Consider the following 23002-nt stretch of genomic DNA (forward strand, 5'->3'; position numbering starts at 1 on the left):
CCAAGCTGGCCCACTATAATTGCACACTTTGTAGCTGAGAATAGGTGTCCAAGTACAGGCGGAAGGGGTGTGTGTGTGTGTGTATTGAACAACTGAACTCCATGTAAAAACAATAGCACTGCTACCAGTTCAAGCCCTAAAGTTTACTTGCAGGAACACCTCATGCCATATGCACACACACTCTACTGCTTCGACCTGTGGAACTGGCATTGTTACAGGTGCCCCTTAATCCTCATTCCGGCCTTGCAAGACGTTCAACTTCTAGTGTGGGCAGGGCCTACATTTTGGAAGTCCCTGCCTATTGACATTCCACAGGCACCACCACGGTGCTCTTCTCAAAACCTGCTTAAAATATTTTTGTTTAGGCAAGGCTATCCAGACACATAGAGGTTAATGTGTTTTGAGCTTTTCTTTAGCTTCGGTTGATTTTATTTATCTTTTGAATATCTTAATGCCTATTTTTAACTGTTTTCCATCAACCATTTTTAATGTTTATTTTATATTGTTGCAAACTGCTTACAAGTGGGGTTTTTTAAAAAAAGAACACAATACAATACAAATTTTGTTAAATAAATAAACAAAACAAATAACTGTGAAAAGTATCCTAAGCTTTCTCCATGATGAGCTAGTGTTGTGCTTTTTATGCACAGGGAAATTTTAATGTGGTAACATGCAGCTTGCAGGTGTTTTCCCCCCCTTACAAGGTAGATTTGGTTCTTAGAAGCCAAATTACACACCTCCACTCAGGCCATATGGCAGTCAGCTAACAAAAGCAGCAGGAGGGAGCAAATAATTAGACAGTACAATTGCTTCACCGTTGCCACTTCTATTTTTCTAGTCTCCTGTTCAGAAGTCATCACACATTGCTCACCAGGTCCAAGGAGCCAGGCGACTGATTGTTTGATACAAATACAGGATCCTCCTTTAGTTCCTTATTCTTTTTCCTAGGAATCTGCTTGTAAGCCAGCAAGTTATACCAGAGAGTAGAAGTCTCATCCGAACAGGGCAAGTCTGCCAGGCTTATTTGAGTTCCAGCCTGTATAGAAATGTGAAATGATAATTCATTGGTTACTGAGAAAATCAAATCAATAAAAACAACAGTAATTTTAATAGATACAACACCCCCTACCTGATGAAACAATGCAAATATGTCAACATGGTTTTACACTGGCTCCTCAAATACCTCTAACTTCCCGTACCTCTTACATAACAACAGGGCAATGGCCCATCTACAGTAGCCCAGCATCCTGTTCTCACAGCGACTACTACCTGTGGGAAACCCACAAGCAACTGGGATTCAGAAGGACTCCACAAAAGGAATCCCAGCTAAGCCCTGGGACCCAGATCTTCTTCACTGGTTGGTAACAGCCAGTCTTTTGCTGCTCTTGTGTTTTCCCTCAACGTGGGGACAACCTGATTTAAAGGAGAGGTGTGTGTGTGTGTGTGTTGTAATCTAGAAATATTAAGGACCAGACAATGCATACCCACAAGGAGAAATATATATAGTAGTTTATATTCTGTAAATCTAATCAAATATAACAGATCCATGCAAGAAACAGTACTAAGTTGGTGCCTGGGGCAAAAACATAAAAACAAAACCCTGGCATCAGTCCATCATGAGGAAAGAATGTGGCTTTATATGCAAGAAAAGAAAATTTAGGCTCCTATTCGGAGGCTTGAAGAGCCCTATTGCACAACATGCCTCAGGCGCCATCATTTTAAACTCTAGCAGTGTCCATGGTTATTAATCAATATGCTTCCATTATACTATTATCCACTGAATGGTTACTAAGGCAATGATAGCGTGAGAAGCAGAGCAATCAGCTTCTTACCAGGGTGCCCATTTTGCTTGATGCACCTTTGCCACTGAGGTAGGGGAGGAGCCAGAGCTCAGTGACAGAACCCATGCTTTGCTTGCACAAGTTCCCAGGCTCAATTCCCTGGCATGGGACATTCTGTCTTGGAAAAAGATTGTCTGTAGGCAATATTGGGCTCCATGGAGCAATTTGGTATAAGGCACTTTAGTAGATGCACCACAAAGGTGAATGGAAGAAACTTACTAGCGTTGCAGTTTTCTAGGCTGCACATCATTCCTGTATTGATGTGTGTTGTGGGTCAATGCTGTCAGATATCAACATAAAAGGTAGGCCAGGAAATTGCATCAGCACCAAAATTGTATTTTAAGAATTTAACTCGTGTGTTTCTTGTTCATGTCAATGGGGCTTTCGAGAGCCACAGTAAGACAGAATTGTGTCAGCCATGGAGTGAAAACAGGTGTCACAAACATAAAATACATTCCAGTGCTTCTACCCTCTCAAAATAAATAAGCTTGTGTTGCAGATGGGCATTTTCCTCTCTCCATAGCCAAAGAACAAAAACATTGTCCGGCAGACAAAAGTTTGCTTCCTGAAAGCACAACAATTGCACCAACTGGCATTTAAGTATTTAGTAGGTTCAATTCTAATCTTCCATCATCCCCTCCCACCCTGTGAATGTGACTGGAAGTCAAAATGAAAGCAACAAAAACTGAACCCCGTCCATCTACCTGCAAACTAAAGATACACAGTTTTTTTAGGGCCAAAGGGATAACTACTCCATGTGGGTTGCATATCTGCTAGAAACAAAGGATTTTTGGTTTTCATTAAATTTTCTAGTTGTCACAGCTGGAGAGAGATGTAGAAGAATATGATGAAAAAATGCAAATAGTAGCAAATCCCCCCCCCCAAAAAAAGTCTTACTGTTTTCAACTTCTAAGCTGAAATATAAAAAATTGAGTTGAGAGGCTGCCATGTTTGGAGCACACTATTTTGTTGCAAAGCTCATTGTAGCTTGCCATTGACTACATCGATTAAAACCATATGCAAATTATGCTTATTACATGTGTCTAAAATATGTATATTAGCTGCAGCCCTCAGGCTTATGATGCATTTTCAATGAAGCCCTCAGCACTGAACAAATTGTCTACCTCTGTAATACTGTGATCAAAAGGGAATCTAAATTCCACAATCATCCCATATCAGAGATGAATATATTAAGTCCTGCGGAGGTTGCTAATGCATGCCTCAGAAGCCTCCTATCCATCAGCATGAGAAAAAACAAAAGAACATCAAACAAAGCCAATAATAAAGAATACTTACTAGGCATTCTTCCCAACGAGTTTTACTGACGGAGCAGACATCCACTCTCAAAGTCTTCTGATGCAAAGATGCCTGGGAAATGGCTACTCTGAACATCTCACTAAATAAAAGAGTTTCAGCAGCAGAGTGGACTTTCGTGCGGAAAAGACAGCTGATGTCAGCGGAAGAGGGAAGAACTGCAACTCTAAAATACCTAGGAGGTGGGAAGAAAAAAACGTGTGCTAAACACTTGTAAAAGAAATATCTTATTCCTGGATAAGTCTTATGTTCAACTGCAGGGACTTCAGTGCCCACTGCCTTATAGATGGTCAATAGTAAAGGTGTGTCACCTAACCTGGCAATTGGGAAAACTAGGGAAAAAAGAAAAGTGAAAATAGAAATGGAAATGCTGAAACTCAAGAGTGGGTGGGAGTTAAGAAGAGCTCACAAATCACAGATGGAATTTGTAGAGTCTGTTATCCTACTGGAAATAGCGGGGAATATGCTAGGATGCTAAATACTATCCTGGTTACAGGTAGGTAGCCGTGTTGGTCTGGGTCGAAGTAAAATAAAAAAATTCCTTCAGTAGCACCTTAAAGACCAACTAAGTTTTTATTTTGGTATGAGCTTTCGTGTGCATGCACACTTCTTCAAATACTATCCTGTTAGTGATATGCTAGAAAGTTGGGAAAGTCTTTTAAAGATGCAAAAAGGGCAAGGAAAATAAAGCAGAGCAATTTGAGAGTTTGAAATGAAATACCGTGTTTCCCCTTTTTTAAGACGTAATCATATAGTAAGCCATGGCAGGATTTTTAAACATTTGCGAAATATAAGACATACCCCGAAAATAAGGCATACCTCCATGCCATATGGAGCGAGACCGCCGAGCGCCCCAGCCAGCCAGCGGGACTCAGAATGTCGGCTGCAGCAGCAGCAGCAGCAGCAGGCCTGACAGCTCGGTGCCTGGAGCCAGAACTGGCGGCTGCAGCGTGGAGCGTGCCAAGTTCTCCGCAGCACCAAACGGTTGGAGCGCCCTGCCGGGCTGGGTGAGCACCCCAGCCAGCGGCCTCCGCCTGGCCCAGCCGAGGAGACCTGCCTCGCCGCCCTAAGAACCGGCAGCGGCAGCGTGGAGCGCACCGAGCGCTCCGGAGCACCGAGCGCTTGGAGCGCTCTGTCGGGCCGGGCGGAGTGCCTGAGTTAGCGGCCTCCGCCTGGCCCCACCAAGGAGACCTGCCTCCCCGCTGCCCAGAACCGATGGCTGCAGCGCTGAGCGCTTGGAGCGCCGAGCACTTGGAGCGCCGGCCGGGCGGAGCACCTAAGCCAGCGGCCTCCGCCTGGCCCAGCCGAGGAGACCTGCCTTGCTGCCACCCAGAACCGGCAGCTGCAGCGTGGAGCGCATCGAGCGCTCCGGAGCGCCGAGCGCTTGGAGCGCTCTGTCGGGCCGGGCGGAGCGCCTGAGTTAGCGGCCTCCGCCTGGCCCTGCCGAGGAAGTGTGCCTCCCCGCCGCCCAGAACTGGCGGCTACAGCGTGGAGCACAGCAAGTGCTCCGGAGTGCCGAGCGCTTGGAGCGCTCTGTCGGGCCGGGCGGAGCGCCTGAGTTAGCGGCTTCCGCCTGGCCCCACCGAGGAAGTGTGCCTCCCCGCCGCCCAGAACCGGCGGCTGCAGCGTGGAGCACAGCAAGTGCTCCGGAGCGCCGAGCGCTTGGAGCGCTCTGTCGGGCCGGGCGGAGCGCCTGAGTTAGCGGCCTCTGCCTGGCCCCGCCGAGGAGGTCTGCCTCCCCGCCGCCCGAACTGGCGGCTGCAGCATGGAGCGCGCCGAGCGTTCCGCAACGCCAAGTGCTTAGAGCGCCTTGCCGGGCCGGGCGGAGTGCCTGAGCCTGTGGCCTCCGGATCGGCAGAAATCAGGGGACTGGGTGGGAGGGCGACTGCAGCATCCGGAGGGCTGGGGGGTTGCTCTAGGACTTCTCTCCCTCCCTCCTTCTCCGTCTCTTTCCCCTCTCATCAGACACTCATGTGCTGCATCTGCATTGGGATAACTTGATGGTAGAATTTGGGCTAGATGACAGGTAATTAAAAAAAAAAGACACCCCACCGAAAATAAGACACCCTGTGGTTTTTTGAGAAAAAAATGTTATAAGACGGTGTCTTAAAAAAGGGGAAACACGGTAAGAAATAGTGAAATGAAACGTTGTGAATTGTAAACAGAATACTGATACATAGATTAAAATACAGAAGTAAAGGAGAATAAGTGACAGAAAATGGATGAGATGAGAGAAATATTAAGAGTGTTTAGCAGGTTCTGAGTGCTGGTTCACACATACAAATTGCCATTTCTCCCTCCACACAATCCCTTTTGACCGTTTCCAATGACAGGTGATGAAATGTCAGTGTAAATCCAGCTGCATGTGAATACAATCCCAAATAGCCAGCAGGAGTTTCCACAATCTTCAGTCCTTCATATAAAGTTGTCCAATTCCCACTAACATTTCTGTTATTGGTCCTGTACCCCAATGACCAGTTGAAGCCGTGTAGGTCAGTAATCTACTTCAAAGGCCACTTTCTCTTCATATTGCTCGTTTCTACTTACGAACGGAGCTCCGTCCGCCATCTTTAGATGCATAGCTGCCAAGTTATCCCTTTTTTAAAGGGATTTTCCCTTATGCTGAATAGGCTTCCTCGCGATAAAAGGGAAAACTTGGCAGCTATGTTTAGATGGGATTTTTTTCTACTTACGAATTTTTAGATAGGGACTTACAATTTTTTTTCTCCAATGCATTCCTATGGTATGGGATTTGACTTACAATTTTTTCCTGACTTACGAATGTGCGTTCGGAACGCATTAAATTCATAAGTAGAGGTACCACTGTAGTGGGAATGAGCTGGAGCAAGAGTAAGTGGTAATGTATACACAGCCTAAGTCTTGTGGGAGCACTCCCAGACCATATTGTGATGTAGAAAGCAGCCTTTTAGTACATAAATATTTCCACAAATTAAGCTACCTTGACGGAAACAAGTGCTCCCAGTAAAAGAGGCATTTCATGCTTTCGCAAAAAGGCGCTGCTCTGCTTATCAAGTGAGAAGGTGAAACTCCATTCCCTTTGAAATGCAAATGCATTACACACATACAATGAATGTTTAAAATGGTCTCCAGGTAGCATATGAATCTCAAATACAACTCAAAAGGTATAGTCAGTTTAAGGTCAGCTCCTTCTGGAGAAGACTTTCTGCTTGCCTGTCAAATTGATAGTTAGAAAAATCCAGGCATATATCATAAATGGGGCTTTGCTAAACTATAGACACTTGTGTCCTTTTTAGGTAAGGCCAAAAAGCAACAGGAACTTAAAAGGTGCTGGGACACCTTGGCTGGGTTCACCTATGACCACCTTTTGAAAAAGTTGTGTATAGCACAGTTTGAAACCTCACAGGTATTAAAAATATCTTCCTATATTCCTGTTTATTTGTGGGGCAGGGCATTGTTCGTTGCTTGGCGAAGAAAGAAGATGGGTGCTTCTGTGACGCAGAGAAGGAGCACACAACCTTCTAAGGTTGAAATGGAATGGAAAAATAAGGACGGGGGTCACATAGCAGGGCTTTGGTGCGAAGGGGAAAGTGTAATCTTGCATCCGTTAGCCTCCCTCCTCCACCCACCGCCATCTTCTTAAAGACTATGTGAGTATTTATCCAGTCCAGAAATAAGACATCAACCTTTACAGAATAAAAAACCCTTAAATAATTCTACAGGGTCCAGCATTTACCCAGATTCCTCAGAAAAGCAAAGATCATTTATTTTTGGTATGTCTGTGGGGAGTATGTTTGTGGGGAGGTGATGAAACATAAGCAACCAGAAAGCAGGGTGCCCACAGCACTTTCTCCCAATTCCAAATATGCCTATGGATCCAAAAAATGTGATAAACCGTAATCCGAGGATTACTTTACTTACACTTTGGAGCCAGGGGATACAGAAAGAGCATGAAGATTTTGTAACTGCCCCACAATGACCACAAAACTTGAGCTGTTTGTATCGTATCTGTTAAGAAGAGACAAAAACAAAACAAAACCCTGCATCAGGAACTTATAATGCACAAGTTGACCCTCCCACACATTGCTGTGGGTTATCCCTGTGGCTGCCCCCACCCTGTGATGATCCATGATGCGTTGCTGTGCCTGACTCAGGGTCCTTGTTTCCCAAGGATGTGTCCTTTTCCCCCTGGACTATGTGTTTTTTCCTCCCTCTGTCCCCGTGGTTGTGTCTCATCCTTGTGATTACTCCCATCCTGTAGTGACCCATGAGGTATCCCCCCCACCCTGTGGCTCCCCCCAGCCTACGTCAGCCCATGACCTATTTGGGCCCCTCCATTCCTTGGCCCTGGCCTGACTCTGTGGGTTGTCTGGTAATGGCCGCCTTGGTGGTTTCAGTTGCTCGGTTGATGACATCATCAACTTTTCAGAGCTTTTGCTGGTGACAGTGCGTGATCTGCCTTTCTATTGGATGCTGCTGGAGTCTTCAGAGTTTCTGCTGGTGATGTCTAATTTGCGCGTCACATTTTTGTGTTTAATCATTATTTTAGGTATGAAAGGTGTGGGTTTTTTTTTTTAAAAAAAATTATGCCAGATCCCTCCCTGATGGGCAAGGTACGCTTTCTCCTATTTTGATGCAATTTGGTTCAGCGGTTATGGAGCAAGGGTGTTACCTCCGCGAACGCAGTGGGAACATTTATATATATATATATATATATATATATATATATATATATATATGGAGAGAGAGAGAGAGAGAGAGAGAGAGATTTGCAGTTGTCAAGGAATAGCCTCACTTTTCACACTTACCGGAGTCCTATTTGTACTTGAGGTGCCTCTAGAACTGTTGTATCATCTTCACTATATGCAACTTCTTCACTATCATTTGGTCTAGAGGAGAGAGGAAAAGAGGTTGAATAGTCACAGCAGACCAACATTTATACCTTTGAACAGTAATATACTCTATTCTATACCAAATCTGTAAGATTGTTCCAAATGCACTGTTCAAGTCAATGCTTAGGATTTTTTTAGTTTCATATGTAATGTCAAAAAGTGATGGCAGAAAACAGCTACTTCCTTGTAGATCTAGGAAGGAAGTATTGGTAAGGTTGATCTCACTAATGGCTAATTACTTGAGGACCCTCCCTTGAAGGGTCATCATCCTATATAATAAAGTGCAAGTGTCTCTGCGTCCAGTTCCCTGTGTCCTTGTGTCCGCGCTACTGCTCATGTGCCCCACGGACACAGGGATTGGATGCAGAGACTGCACGCACACACACACACACACACTCCCCACCCCCCACCTACCGTTTCCCTGCGACCGCCAACCGCTGCTCCCAGCCGGACTGAGCGTTGGCGGGTGGGGGGGAGAGCGCGTGTGTGCGTCCAGCAAGGACAGGTCCCGGGGTTCGGAGAAGCGCTGCGCAAGCGCTTCTCCGAACCCCGGGATGTCTCCTTCCTATCGGCGGCTGGGGGAGAGGACGCTATTGTGACGCTATTGACAAAATGATGTTCAATAGCCAGTAAGTGTGGGCAAATGAGGCTGAGGATTGTGTGGGCAATGAAACAGCAGGGGAAGCTCATCATCAAAATAGTGAGAAGGTGTTTACAATTACCCAAATGAGTGGGGAAACCAATACAAAATGAGATAAATTGTTTCGACTCAGCCGCACATACTATTTTTCAAATTGTTGCAAAATGCCTGGACATGACAGAGCCAGATGCTCAAATTTTAGTTTTGGATAAATGGAATTCTGCCTTAAACCTACTGTTTTACAGAAGCTTCGTATACACCACTGTCTCCAGCCATGGACTCGTCAGATACTGCAGCAGATACACACCCTGCCTTCTCCTCAAGGTGGTGACTTACTGTTCTTCTTGGTAAGTCAACACCTAAGTAGGTAAGAAGGAAGAAAATCTTTGTTTTAGGTTCTATCAATCTGAAAAGCATATACACAAAGCTCTCAAGTCACAGTCAAGTTGAAAAGCATCTTGGGAATCAAGCAGAGTAACTCGTTTCATCACAAGTCATTTACAGTATTGTTATTTACTGAAATAGCATCACACCTTTTTAGATCCAGGACTCCCCTTTAACCCCAACCTACAATTACATAGAAGAGAGAATGTGTTAAGTGCATCTTGCTGTTTAGGGCTGAAAAAAAGCTACCGCCACTACAATTCTCTTTTGTACAACCATTAAAGGTAAAGGAGGACTATCTTGCTTTGCATCTTATCACAATCTCCCCACTTCTTCCCCCCAAAAAACAATACCCCCACCAAACAAAGAAAATGGGAATGCTGGTGCCCTTGATGTGACCAAACTCAGGTCTTCGAATGATCCATTTGTAGGTTCCAACATGCTGGTGGAAAACCAATGTATTGCATACTTTCATTAGGGTTTTTGTGCAAAACTACCGGTAATCAGCTTCATAGCCGAGCACCATTATTAACTTGCCAAAAATAGTTTCCCATCAGCATTATTCCAAGTCCTTAGCTACAAATGAATATTCCCCACCTTTCAAGCTTGTCACCACATTCTATTTGAGAAATACTATAAAGCAGTGTGCTTGACGAGCCTTGCAAATGGAACGTCTCAGGGCCAAGTTAGAGCAAAGGCCCCATTCAACTTGGCCAACAAGTGAATCAGTCCCCACACTTAGCAATTAGGACAGGATTGGGGAACCTATCCTTTGCCCCATCAAAGGTTACTAAACCACAGACAGGGTGAATCAACTGGGGGACTGGTTTTTTTTTTATGTGGCTCAGTGGCTCAAGAGATGCCTCTGAAAGTGCAGATTGGGTTGGCTGTCAGATGCCCCAATCTGCCTCTCCAAAACTCACCACAAATACCGGTAGGAGACTGCCCAGCACTGGACAACCTTACACCTGAGAAGAGGAAGCTCTGAAAGTGCTCATTGGGCAGGTCACACCTGGATGATATACACTTTCAGAGGTGTTGCTGCTCTCCCACATGAAAGGAGCTTGCAGAATGGATGACAGATGGGCAATTCACGTCTGAAAAGGCATCTCTCCTTAGGAAGAAGGCTGCCCAAGTGCTTCAGGACAGATGACATTAGTTGGCTGGCCACACTTGAATTAAAATATCATATAGAATTCTTCCTACTGAAATCCCTGCAAGAAATTAATTCTAATTCTGCCTTCGTTTCAGCAGTGATATGTTCTGCCGAATGTGATATGACTCTACTATCAAAACTTAAGGAGAATCTTTAGGGCCAACCACCACTTAATTTCAATCTTCAGCTCACATTCATGAGCTAGAGTTTCCTGCAGAGAGCAAGAAACATTCACTGTAAGCAGCATCCTGTAATATAATAAGTTGCAAGGCTGAGGAGTCCTTTCATCTGTCAAGGAGCCAAGTGTATTGGTATGCATTACGCCCCCCTCCTGAGTCATGACTTTACATCTTGTTAAGATGTTTAAATTTTAAGGCTTCAGATTAGAGGATTGATTGCTGCATTTCTCCTTTCATTTGTAGCAGTGGGGATGCTTTTTCCTTGATGATGAAGTGCTTTTTCTTCCACCACTTTGAGAGGGGTGAAGGTGATGACATGATTTATTGATTACCCCCAGGAATAACCGCAGCAGTCTGAAATCGACTTTGACAATGACAGAGACTGTCTGTGGAAGAACTTCATGGTTATTCTAACTCTGTTACTCCCAAAGATATTTGGCATGGGAAAACCTATGTGTGAGGACAAAGCCCCCACACCATATAAGGATGCAGGAGACAGCAGACATGGTTGTTGCAAAAATAAAAAAAGTCAAAGTCAATTGTGGGGGGGGGGGGAGAGAGAGATTATTTCAATGAGGGGAGAGAGAGAGAACTAAGCACATGCTTACATTTCTCAGTGAAATCAACAGAACTAAAAGCAGCCAACAATGAAACTAGATATATACAAGAATTTCAGGAATAAATTCAATGCAAATGAATGATCAAGAGGTATGCACTTAGGGATCACCTTTCCTATGTCCTGTTTAAAGGACACACCGTGAATTCAGATAACTAGCAGTTGCAGATAAACAAAGCTGATATAATGGAGATTGTAGATTATACATAGAAGGATACAAGTTACAGAGTAGCTTCTTTATACAATTCACGTTCAAGTAGTAAAACATGTTTAGTATGAAGAGAATGATTAAGCTCAAATAGTGTGTATGCACGGCACATCATGTAATCGATTACGTATGTGTTACCTGTCCCCCAGCCTCTGATACGTTGTCCATGAAGGAATACAACCCATGGTCTGAAAGGGATTCCCTATCCCGTTAAAAGGAAATTTGTCTTCATTTTGTCTGAATCTTTGCACAGAACTAGGATATATTTCCCCATTTGTCTGGCAATAGGGAAAGGAAAGCAGAATAAATGGGATTTTTGAATACTGGGAGCAATAGGTACATGTTGGATCAGAAACTAAGTCCACATGTAGCCTCAGCCAGGTTACAAAAAACTTCCATGGTATTGCCAATAAACGCCTTTATTTTAAAACCATTTCTTCCATTACTAATGAGGGTTTGAAAGATCCACAAAGTTTGAGATATAAAACACAACTTATTCCAGGTTCTGACAGATGCATCAGATAACCACAGTGAGGGAGAATTGAAGGTGTACAGATGTCCAGTTTTCCTGAGCATACATGTATGGTGTCGTGCATTAGAATTTGATAGCCACAGCACTGGGAGAGAACTAGAGAAGATTACAGCTTGCCAATAAAAGTCTCACATTGCACAAAACAGACGCATACAACCGCCCCCTCCACAAGCTGAGTGAGAAGAAAAGCCTCTTGCTATCTTAAAAAAACCAAAAAACAAAACAAAATCCGACCCTGCTTTTAGCCATCTGCAGTCCTTACACTTTTGGCAAGTTTGCGATAAGCTAGAGAATGTACTATTTCATATCAAGTAAGCTCAGCCAAGTGTGTTAAGCCTGAGTTAAGCACTGAAATACTGTCATTCATATTACAAATAGATTTTTCTTTCTTTACTCAGGCAACTGAGCAGATGGCAGACAGTCAGCTCTGGGAGCCCAGCTTGGGCAATAACAGCTGGCTATCGATATTGCATGTCATGAATGCACTTGGGCTGCAACCAGCATTCTTTGCTACAATGGTCTATTGCTATGAAACAAGCTTCAGTTACCACATTAATCCAATACTTGACCAAATCAACTTGACAGCCAGTGTGGTGTAATGGTTAGAGTGCTGGACTAGGACTAGGACCTGGGAGACCAGGTTTCGAATCCCAAAACGAAGAGAACCACGTGCACCACTTTGAGCTACTTGGGAGAACAGGTGTTATATGAATGTAATAAATAAAAATAACTTGCTACAGCTAGTTATGGAGGCAGTGAGAGATTTTACTTTCTTGGGCTCCTTGATCACTGCAGATGGTGACAGCAGTCACGAAATTAAAAGACGCCTGCTTCTTGGGAGAAAAGCAATGACAAACCTAGACAGCATCTTAAAAAGCAGAATAAAAAAATTCCTTCAGTAGCACCTTAAATACCAACTAAGTTTTTATTTTGGTATGAGCTTTCGTGTGCATGCACACTTCTTCAGAGGTGTCAGTTTGTACCTGTGCAAGTTTCTTGGTGAGGTTGATGGACTTCCATTTCATGCGGCTCAATGTGGTGCCTTCCATAGTTCTGGTTACAGGTAGGTAGCCGTGTTGGTCTGGGTCGAAGTAAAATAAAAAAATTCCTTCAGTAGCACCTTAAAGACCAACTAAGTTTTTATTTTGGTATGAGCTTTCGTGTGCATGCACACTTCTTCAGAAGAATTTTTTTTATTTTACTTCGACCCAGACCAACACGGCTACCTACCTTAAAAAGCAGAGATATCACCTTGCCTACAAAGGTCCGTATAGTTAAAGCTATGGTTTTCCCAGTAGTGATGTATGGAAGTGAGAGCTGGACCATAAAGAAGGCTGATCGCCGAAGAATTGATGCTTTTGAATTATGGTGCTGGAGGAGACTCTTGAGAGTCCCATGGACTGCAAGAAGATCAAATCTATCCATTCTTAAGGAAATCAGCCCTGAGTGCTCACTGGAAGGACAGATCGTGAAGCTGAGGCTCCAATACTTTGGCCACCTCATGAGAAGAGAAGAATCCTTGAAAAAGACCCTGCTGTTGGGAAAGATTGAGGGCACAAGGAGAAGGGGACGACAGAGGATGAGATGGTTGGACAGTGTTCTCGAAGCTACGAACATGAGTTTGACCAAACTGCGGGAGGCAGTGCAAGACAGGAGTGCCTGGCGTGCTATGGTCCATGGGGTCACGAAGAGTCGGACACGACTAAACAACAACAAGAACAACTACCCAAAGCAACTAACAGTGCCAGCAACTCTTCTCTTCTTGAACATGCCTGCTTCAGAGCACAATTCAGCCTTCCCCAACCATGTGCCTTCCAAATGTTGTTGGACTCCAGCTCCCATAAGCCCCAGCTAGCATGGTCAAGCACTATATAGTAGGAGATGTCAATATCTATGAAGGAAGGCCTATTCCCACATCAATGTGCCCATGCGCTAAGATTGCTGAGCAGGGCTTTGCTATGGGGGCTACCGTCATTTGAGTTGAATCCAGAAGCAACAGGAGAGAGAGCTTTCTTGATGGTAGTTGCCTATTTATGGAAGTGCATCCCCAAAGAGGCTCACTCGGTGCCTCCTTTGCTGTCTTTTCAGCACCAGGTAGCATACTATTATTCTTTTAATTAAGTTCTAACTATTTTACTCTGCTTTTAGAAATTGCTGGTGCTTATTCTTTTTGCTTTGTAACTGATTTGATCATTATTCTATTGTGTTGAGGACTACTCTGGGAAATGTCTTCATTGAAGGTATTTTAAAGGAAAGAAGGAATAGATGGATGAATGAATACAGTATTAACAAAATTCTCTCTAACCAGGTCAAAATGCTTGTGAAGTTGAACACATGACCAGAAGGTGGCAGCAATACTGTATGTAAGAACATGGGGAGGTGGGAGAGGAGAGGTTTTGAATGTGTAGCTTCAGCTGAAGGAATCAAGGAAAGACCGCAAGTGAAGCACAAGAAAGATATCAGCAGGAGCTGAGACACAGCATCTCTCTGTGTGTGCGTGTATTCACACACACATGCCTCTCTTTCTGCTTCTTTATCCTTCCGAGACAGAACTTTGAAAGGAAACCTTATCTCTCTGGATCTAAAAGCCGCAAATCATTTTGGTCTTGGAAACACAAATAAAGCTCTTGATGCCAGAGAACAAATCCATTCACAACAAATCACAAGACATTTGCTAAGTTCCCAACAGTCAGCTGCTGGAAAACTGTAGATGGTTTGGTCAGTTAGCTAAAGAAAACAACAGCACACCACGGAGTGTTCTTAAAACAGTTTTAACTCCTTGTCTCGAATGATTTGGCATGGATCAGGGGAGAACTGTCAAGGCACTGCCAGAAATTGCCTTAACCCGAAACTAGAGTCATATGCTAGAGGACAGAATATTTCAGAAGAGTAAGGGTACCACCCACTTTTGATGGTCAAGCTCAGCCTGGTTATGAGTCTCTCTGTCTGCACTCTAGAACCCCTGTGCGTGAGTTGCTTAAGGCGTCAGAATGGTGGACATATTCTATATTGACAACTCAGGTACTAGCACAGTCCTGTTCTGGAAAAATGGCAGCCCACTTATTTTCCTGACATAGCCTAACTACAAACACTTCAGGTCTAGATCCTTGTCAGGGCCTTCAGCTGTAAGCGCAGCCCTGCTGGGCCAGACCTTGGGCCAATGAAGGTCAGCATTCTGTTCTCACAGGGGCAAACCAGGTGCCAATGGGAGGCCCCCAAGCAGGACATAAATACAACATCACTCTCCTCCCTTGTGCTCCCCCCAATAACAAAGCTACCCATGGACAGCCACCATTGATAGCCTTATTTACCAATCCCTAGCCACCAGGGACACAGGAGCCTAGGGCTTGCCGATCAGAAGGTCAGCAGTTCGAATCCCTGTGACGGGGTGAGCTCCCATTGCTCGGTCCCAGCTCTTGCCAACCTAGCAGTTCAAAAGCATGTCAAAGTGCAAGTAGATACGGTAAATAGGTACCACTCCAAGCGGGAAGGTAAACGGCGTTTCCGTGTGCTGTTCTGGTTTGCCAGAAGCAGCTTAGTCATGCTGGCCACATGACCTGGAAGCTGTACGCCGGCTCCCTCAGCCAATAATGCGAGATGAGCACCGCAACCCCAGAGTTGGTCATGATTGGACCTAATGGTCAGGGGTCCCTTTACCTTATCCACCAGGTTGGTCACCATCACTACATACTGTGTGAGCAATATTCAATCATTTAACTGTTCCAAATCTTCCAACATTCACCTTCCTAGGATGACACCAGGTCTAGTATTAAGGGAGAAAAACTCTTTATCCACTTCCCCACCTTGTGCGTAATTCTATACCTTTATCCCATCCTCCTTTACTTGCCTTCCCCCGCCCAAACTAAAAAGCCTATATTGCAAACTTTCTTAATGAGGAGTCGCTCTAGCCCAGGCATCCCCAAACTGCGGCCCTCCAGATGTTTTGGCCTACAACTCCCATGATCCCTAGTGAAAAGGACCAGTGGTCAGGGATTATGGGAATTGTAGTCTAAAACATCTGGAGGGCCAAAGTTTGGGGATGCCTGCTCTAGCCTCAATATAGTTTGGGTTGCCATTTATTAAACCTTTTTTTTTTTTTAACATACTTTTTATTAATTTTACAAAATACAAAAAAACAAAAAAACGGTACATACTTAAACCCCTTTTCCACCTCCTTCCTACCCACCCACATGGGTCCTCCCCTGCCACAGAAGTATCCCATGTTTGTGAACAGTCAGAAATGGTCCATTTTATGCTTGGATTTCTGTCCTCCTCCCCCTCCCCTGACCCCAAAGCCCCCCCCTGCCACCAGGGAGCTCCAGCAAACCAGGGCAGTACGCAGGAGGACATCCATCCAACCATCTACGTATTGTTATACCAAAAAAAGAGAAAAATAGAAATAGGAAAAAAAGGGGAAAAAGAAAGGGCGAGAAAAAAAGAAAAAGAAAAAAAACAATACAAAACAGAAAAAATTTTCTTGCATTCATAGTTGAAAAACCATATTTTATGGGCTTCCCCTCCCCCCCTTCCCCGGTTTTCATCCCTTTTTTATCATCTGCAACAGTTTCTTACTTTATAAAAATACACCTTTGTATCTTATACAACTTATAAATCAATTGTTAACATTTTCATCTAATATTCAAATCACTGAAAATTCAAACTCCCATTTTCTCTTCCCGTGCCTAATTTTTTTTTCTCCCTCTATAAGCCTCCATATTTTCACATTTTCCAAAATCCATTCACTTTTAAAACTATAACTATTCTCAATTTAACCTTACATCCCCGATTACCGGCTCCACCCCCCCCAATCCAGCAAATTCCAAAATCAGCAGACCAGTTATAAACCTGTTAATCCATCCTTATAATCACAACATCACTTTCCCTTCACCCCACCCCCTGTTTACAGTCTCTTGCCATCCAGGCCACCATACAGGACCCCTGAATTTCTTCTCTTCTCTGCATATTTTTTCCTTCTTCCCTGTGGGCGTTCTGGAGTTCCAATAATACCAATCGTGCCCCCCTCAAAGGCAGGGCACTCCATCCAACTTTTTGTAGAGTAGAGTCATCATTTTTTTCATGGTGTGTTTCATTTTGTGTTGAATCATCACAGTCCTCATCTTCATCTTTTCCTTCCCCATCATTGTCATTCTCACATTCCTCTTTTTCAGTGTCAAAAGCTTCATCTCCTAGAAAATCATATTCCGCCATCACCTCCTGAAATTTCTGCTGTAACTCCTGTCGTCGTGTCTCCTCTTGACATAACTCTATTCTTGTTTCCCACATTAAGGTCAAAACAGACCGCTGGAACTCAGGGGAACACTTTTTTGTTGACATATTTCAGTCCTGCCAAGGTCAAAACTTATCACGTGGGGTGGAATATGATCACAGTTTATTTTCTCGACTCCATTTTAACAAGCTGGCTGCATTCTTCAAGTCTTGTTAACAATAAAGTTCGAACTCACATTTCACAAGCACTTAAGCCAAAAAAGAAATTCCACAAAGTCCAGAAATACAAAGTGAAGTAAAAATTGACTTATAAATCCTGATCAACTCACTGGATTGCCTGGGCTGCCGGCTCCCGAGGGAAAGAAAGGTTTTTCTTAGGCTTTACCTCATTGCTGCAGGGCAATCATAAACCACAGTCTCTCTCCCCTTTTCACCCTGCATCAAAGGGGATATTCTCTTTGATGCCTTTGAGGGATCCTTTTGAATTACAAATCTTCTGTTTATGGCTTCGGGTTTCTATTTACTGTCTCTTTGTTGCCGTGGGGGGGGGTGGCTTCCTCTTTTCTCCCCTCTCTCCCAGACCAAATTGTTTTATAATCCAAATCGTGAGGTTACTTACAGTCTTTTCCAATCGTTTTATTTTCGGAAGAATCCAGCGCTCTCCGCCTTCGGCTTGAAGCTTCTCCCTGCTAGAATAACGTTGCCGCTCAAAATGGCCCCCGCGACTTCTACCCTCCTCGCTCCGGAGCTCTTATTAGAGCTAACCGAAGAGTTGGGGAGTCCGGATTGGGTCTGTGCCGAGCAAATTGCCCTCGGGACGCCCTTCCCGAGGTTCTAAGGGGCGCAGCGTTGCTCTCGCTGCCCTCCCCACTCCTAGCAGAGACGGGCCGTCTCGGAGACGAGACGAAACCCCGCCGATCGACGCTGGCGCTGAACCCGGAAGCCCGCCATTTATTAAACCTTTCCCAGCCCTGCAATATCCTTTTTTGAAGGGGCAATGACCAGAATAGTACACAATACTGCAAGAGCCGTCACACCATAGATTTGTATAATGGCATGATGGTATTGGCAGATTTATTTTCAGTTGCTTTCCTAATGATCCCTAACATGGAATTTGCCTTTTTCACAGTTATTTCACACTGGGTCATTTTCATTGAGCAATCTCCCACAAGCATTTCTTTGCTGGTCAATCATCACTACCGGTAGTTCAGAGTGTATATGTGAAGTGAGGATTTTTTTGCCCCAGTGTGCATCACTTTAGACTTGTTTCCGTCTTAATGCCCCTTCATTCAGTTTAGAGAGATCCTTTTAGAGCTCCATGCAATCTCTTTTTGGTCTTACCACCCTGAACAACTTCTTGTCAATAGCAAAGGTGGCTACCTCACTGCTCACCCGCAACTCCAAGTAATTAGTTGTGTACTTCTTTCTAGATTATTCTGGCAGTCAGCCTGTCCACTTATCCTGTGGTCTCCTTTTCTGCCTGCTACTTTTCCAGTCATCCACTGCCCATCTATCTGGCTGTCTCTCAATTTACTTCTACCCTTCACTCCTGTTCTAGCTTTTTCCTGGCCTACGATATACCCTGCCACCCATTTTCTTGAGCTTTGTTATGCAACCCTACTTCTCACATTCTGCCCAGTTGCCCTTATGGGATCTGCCCCAGCATTGCACTCCAACTCTACCTCACATCTTGCCAGAACTCATAATTCCTGTCTATGCTCAGCTGCCTACAGTCCCATGCTAACTGTGACACCCCTAGTTAAAAGACAGCTTGTTGCTCTGAACATATTACACACACACACACACACACACACACACACACACACATTTCCAGGATTTAAGTACTAAAAAATATCCAGAGAAAAAAAAACCAAGGGGCATTTGTGAGTATAAATAGCAAGATATACCCATATGTTACAGGTAGGCCTGACCCTACTTTTTTACCTGTATTTCTTGAAGGCGACATGGTTTGCCGAACACTTTCATGGAGGTCTTTATCATCCACCGATGTCTGAGAAGATGCTCTGGCTTCAGAGTCCAACAACATTTGGTTCCCACAGAGGCTAATGCCTGCAAAGTCACTGGGTAAATCGCAGTCCTCAAAGTCCGTGGCGAGATGGTGCAATGGAGAGTCTTGAGGAGGCACTGGGAATGCACCTTCTAAAACCAAAGGTGATCCAGGGGGGGACAAAGAGGAGAGGGAGGATCTTGAAGACAGCGATGTCACTGATTTTGGAGGTTCAGTTAATTTTGGTGCATGGCTTGCTGCCAGAGAGCTGGAAGAATCGCTGTAGTCCATTCTCCCATGGGAATTGACCACCTCATTTTCATGAATTGTGGTAATAGGGCCCGAAGGAATGTAACCACATTTCTCTTGCAATATGAAGTCCAATTTATACTGATAGTCTAAATCTGTAGGTTGTTCACCTTGGTTATAATACAGATCTGTAGAGCTAAGGGAATTCAGCGACCCCCTGCTGGATGTATTCAGAGACCCGCGACTGGATGCCAGGGACCCCAGGCTGCTCCCTGAAGACATAGATAACGTGCTGGCTGAAAGACTGCAAAAAGAAAGAAATAAAAAGATTGAGCATTCATTTCAAACTACTATGTGTCCAATTAGTCTCAGCCCACAATAAAGGATAAAGTATGAATATATAGTCCAGTCAGGTCATAAAGGTGACAAGTGTAAAGACATCTTAAAAAATGACAAATGTTACAATTGGGGGGGGGGTAGAGCCTATTAGTCTGATAATAGTTTTTGGAGGCCAGTTAATTAACTATACAGCCTATTGGTAACAATATGAGGATGTACCAATTATCGTGGGATTTTAGTGCTTAAGCTCATTTTTTGAGGTTTTGTGTCCAAGAATGATCATACTTTCACATTTGTTTGCAATTTATGTGACAGCTTCCCTTATCAGTTCTTTTGGTTCACTATTTGGGACACTCCGTTGTTCCCCCTTGGTAGGTAGGTAGGTGACATGGAACATGTACACATAACAGAAATTAACAGCAGCTTTTTGAAATTTCCACTGTGATCACCTCTGGATGCACAAGACCTTGTTCAGCTAAAATGTGTCTGCTAATCTGTTTTCCCCTTTCCCTCTGCCCACTCTCATGCAGCTGCAACGCCTTGGAGAAGACGTGTGTTGACAGCTGTAACAGCTGTTTCATACAGAAGTTGCTTCTGCTCTGTGGAGTCTGTGGTTTGGGACACAGGCTGTGGGGAGCCAAATATTTATTAGGAGGTACATTAAATTTTTGTGGGGCATAAAAGTAGTTTCCAAGTTAACAAAATTCCACCCAAAACAAACTAGTACTATTTCAAACTAGACATTTTCAGAGCTCTGTTGGACAAACCTGTTTTGCTCTTGTCAATAACAACAGTGTAAACAGAGCAACCTTACCTTTTAAGTTGCAAATGCAAGTTAGTCGTTAGTTGACTAGTTTCTTCAAGTTTTTTAACTAATTTATTCCTTCGTTCTTCCAGTTTTAACCTAGAAGATACAAGAACCATAGTTATACTTAAAAACTCTTTCGACTTCATTTTTCAAGCACATAAAATATAATCCTAAAAACTCTCGCTTCACTGCCACCTTATATTTAAATAGTTCAAACAGCAGACCAAGTTCCCATAGAACCCTAATCTTCTCATTGCTGGTCAAAGTGACAACAATTGAAGGAACTGTAAAACAGCTTTGTATTGACAGATAATGTGTGCACAAATAATATCTGATTGAGCAGTATCTGTTAATCAGAATTTTTTTTAAAGTTTCCATAGCAATGTCATTATTATGGCAAGCTGTTGCACATTTGTTTAATAGCAACCTTGCACTGATGAGGATCTATTCTATGGCAAATGCCCCATGCCTTTTTTATTTTCTTTGCATATTACACAGTACCTTAAAGCAACTGGTTTCATTTTTTTAAAAAAATGTTTCTGGCCCAAATAATTGTGATATGCCCCTGATAAAGGCTATAATCTTGTTCCGTTAAGCTGCTCAAATCCCACTGACTTCATTTTTTGTGTTGCATTGCAGCCTGAATAGCCAGAGGTGGACAGAGAGTAGTGTTCAATAAAAACAAGGAACAGAACAACTTAATCAGCAGGGCTGCAAGGAGATATTATGTGTTATTTATATTTATTAGCCACTTTTTTCAGAAAAGGAAACTCGAAGCCATTTTCAAAAATGAACATTAAAAACAAGCAGGGATAAAACTGATAACCTGGGTCCAGGGGCATTTAAGTATATGGAATACTGACATCAACAAAAAAAATATTGAATGCAGTATTTCATGATGTAAAAATTTATTAAAAACCATTAATACTGTTTCACGCTATACATATTAGGCAATCGTGGCTCCATATGTTCCACTAAGCAACTAAGCACATTCCACAATGGCTTCTTCTTCAGCATCAGATGACTGTTTTAATGTGTTGCGGCCTCCAGGCTTGTGGGACCCCAGGGTAGTTAGTAAACTGAAACTGATGCCTAAGGAAGCTTTTTTAGTGGGGGGCCATGGACTCACAGGAAAAGTTAATTGGGGCTGGAGTCACATGTGGATAGAGCAGGCTTCCTCAAACTTGACCCTCGAGATGTTTGGGGACTTCAACTCCCATCATCCTTAGCTAGCAGGACCAGTGGTCAGGGATGATGGGAATTGTAGTCTCAAAAAACATCTGGAGGGCCAGGTTTGAGGAAGCCTGGGATAGAGCCACCCCTGCCCCACCCTCTCTCTCTTGTTTGTGGTCACCAGGACATGGCTCTGCTCCAAGGGTGTGGTCTCTTCCTTGATCTCATGCTCCACCTTTGAAACTCAGCATGAAATGAGAGACCAAAGGAAGTACCTCTGCTACCCCTCTCCAACCTAGAGCTGACAAGGAGCAGCACAGACAGACTGGGCTTCTTTGCCTCTGTGCCTGCTGGATGGCTCAAAGGGAAAGGCTGTGTGGAGGGAGATGCATGCTATTAGACACTCCCTGGAAGCAGCACCCAATGCTCCAGCCCAAAGGTGTATTTATAGAATCGGCTGCCCCCCCTGACAGAAGAGATCGGCTGCCCCTGCTACAAGGAGTTTCAGGGCAATTTTCACTCTCCTGCACTGTTGTTCTTTAGAAATGCTTTGTTTCAAAAATGATCCAACAGAATCATGTGCAATGTGTAAGTTTAGATTAAGTAAAATCAATGTAAAGTTGTTTAAACTGTATAAATCATTCCAATTACAGAATAAAAAAAAATCTGTCACAGAATCTCTGTGCAGTTCTGTTGTTTTAACAAAGGGCTAAACTGCAGCACCTTCCTACCAATATAGTCAGTTTACCTCCCATCCTGCTCTCACTGGTTCAGGAAAAAATATTATACCAATAGCGAAAGAGACCTGAACAAAGAAAATGGTTGTGGGAGAAAGGCATGAAGAGAAAATAAAGACCAAATGAAATGCATCTATTTTGGATTTTATACTGTTTCTTGAGCATTTTGTTGCTCTGAAACATAAAACCAACAGCGAATGAAGAAAACAACTCCCATACATTTTCACTACTTTGAAGAGTACAAGAACTGTGGAGACGACTGTAAAAAGCACAAACATTCAAATAACATTCATTGATGTTTAAGAAAATGCTTTGGACCTTATGCTGCCTCATAAAGATTCAGATGATACTTGCTGCCAAAACCATGATCCAAATTCTGATTCACTGCACATTCAGCTTGTTATCCAAACATTCCCATGCATATCTAAAAGATTCATATAAATGTTAAATATGGGGTAAGATGTTTATTTATCAACGTAGGATCGCTGCAGTATTTTTTGCCAAATGTACTTCTAAAGGAATCCTTTCACTTAGCATCCACGCTTTTGAACCCTGATGAAATCTAGGCTAAAGGTTGCACAGCCCTGTTTTTAATGGTGTTCTTATATAAATTCCACATGTCATATGAAATTATTTCTTTTTTCCTAGTGCTGTTTAACAGTTTCAAAATTTATCCAAACCACTCTATTCTTTTTTTAGCTGCTCCTTTGCCTTGGAATAT

The 23002-nt window shown here is 43.5% G+C and overlaps 1 protein-coding gene across 1 annotated transcript in view; it reads right to left on the reverse strand.

Moving 5' to 3' along the window:
* Positions 1–23002, reverse strand: part of WWC2 (WW and C2 domain containing 2) — a 131396-nt gene that overhangs the window by 19053 nt on the left and 89341 nt on the right. Inside the window, exons 10-16 of the mRNA XM_060278728.2 lie at positions 20378–20467; positions 18912–19528; positions 8902–9025; positions 7943–8023; positions 7056–7142; positions 3138–3330; positions 872–1036 (exon numbers count right to left, since the gene is read on the reverse strand). Coding sequence (XP_060134711.2) covers positions 872–1036; positions 3138–3330; positions 7056–7142; positions 7943–8023; positions 8902–9025; positions 18912–19528; positions 20378–20467 — 1357 coding nt within the window. The remainder of the gene's footprint in view (positions 1–871; positions 1037–3137; positions 3331–7055; positions 7143–7942; positions 8024–8901; positions 9026–18911; positions 19529–20377; positions 20468–23002) is intronic.

Source organism: Zootoca vivipara, chromosome Z1 (genome assembly GCF_965207765.1).
Source record: "Zootoca vivipara chromosome Z1, rZooViv2.hap1.1, whole genome shotgun sequence".
Classification (NCBI taxonomy): Eukaryota; Metazoa; Chordata; class Lepidosauria; order Squamata; family Lacertidae; genus Zootoca; species Zootoca vivipara.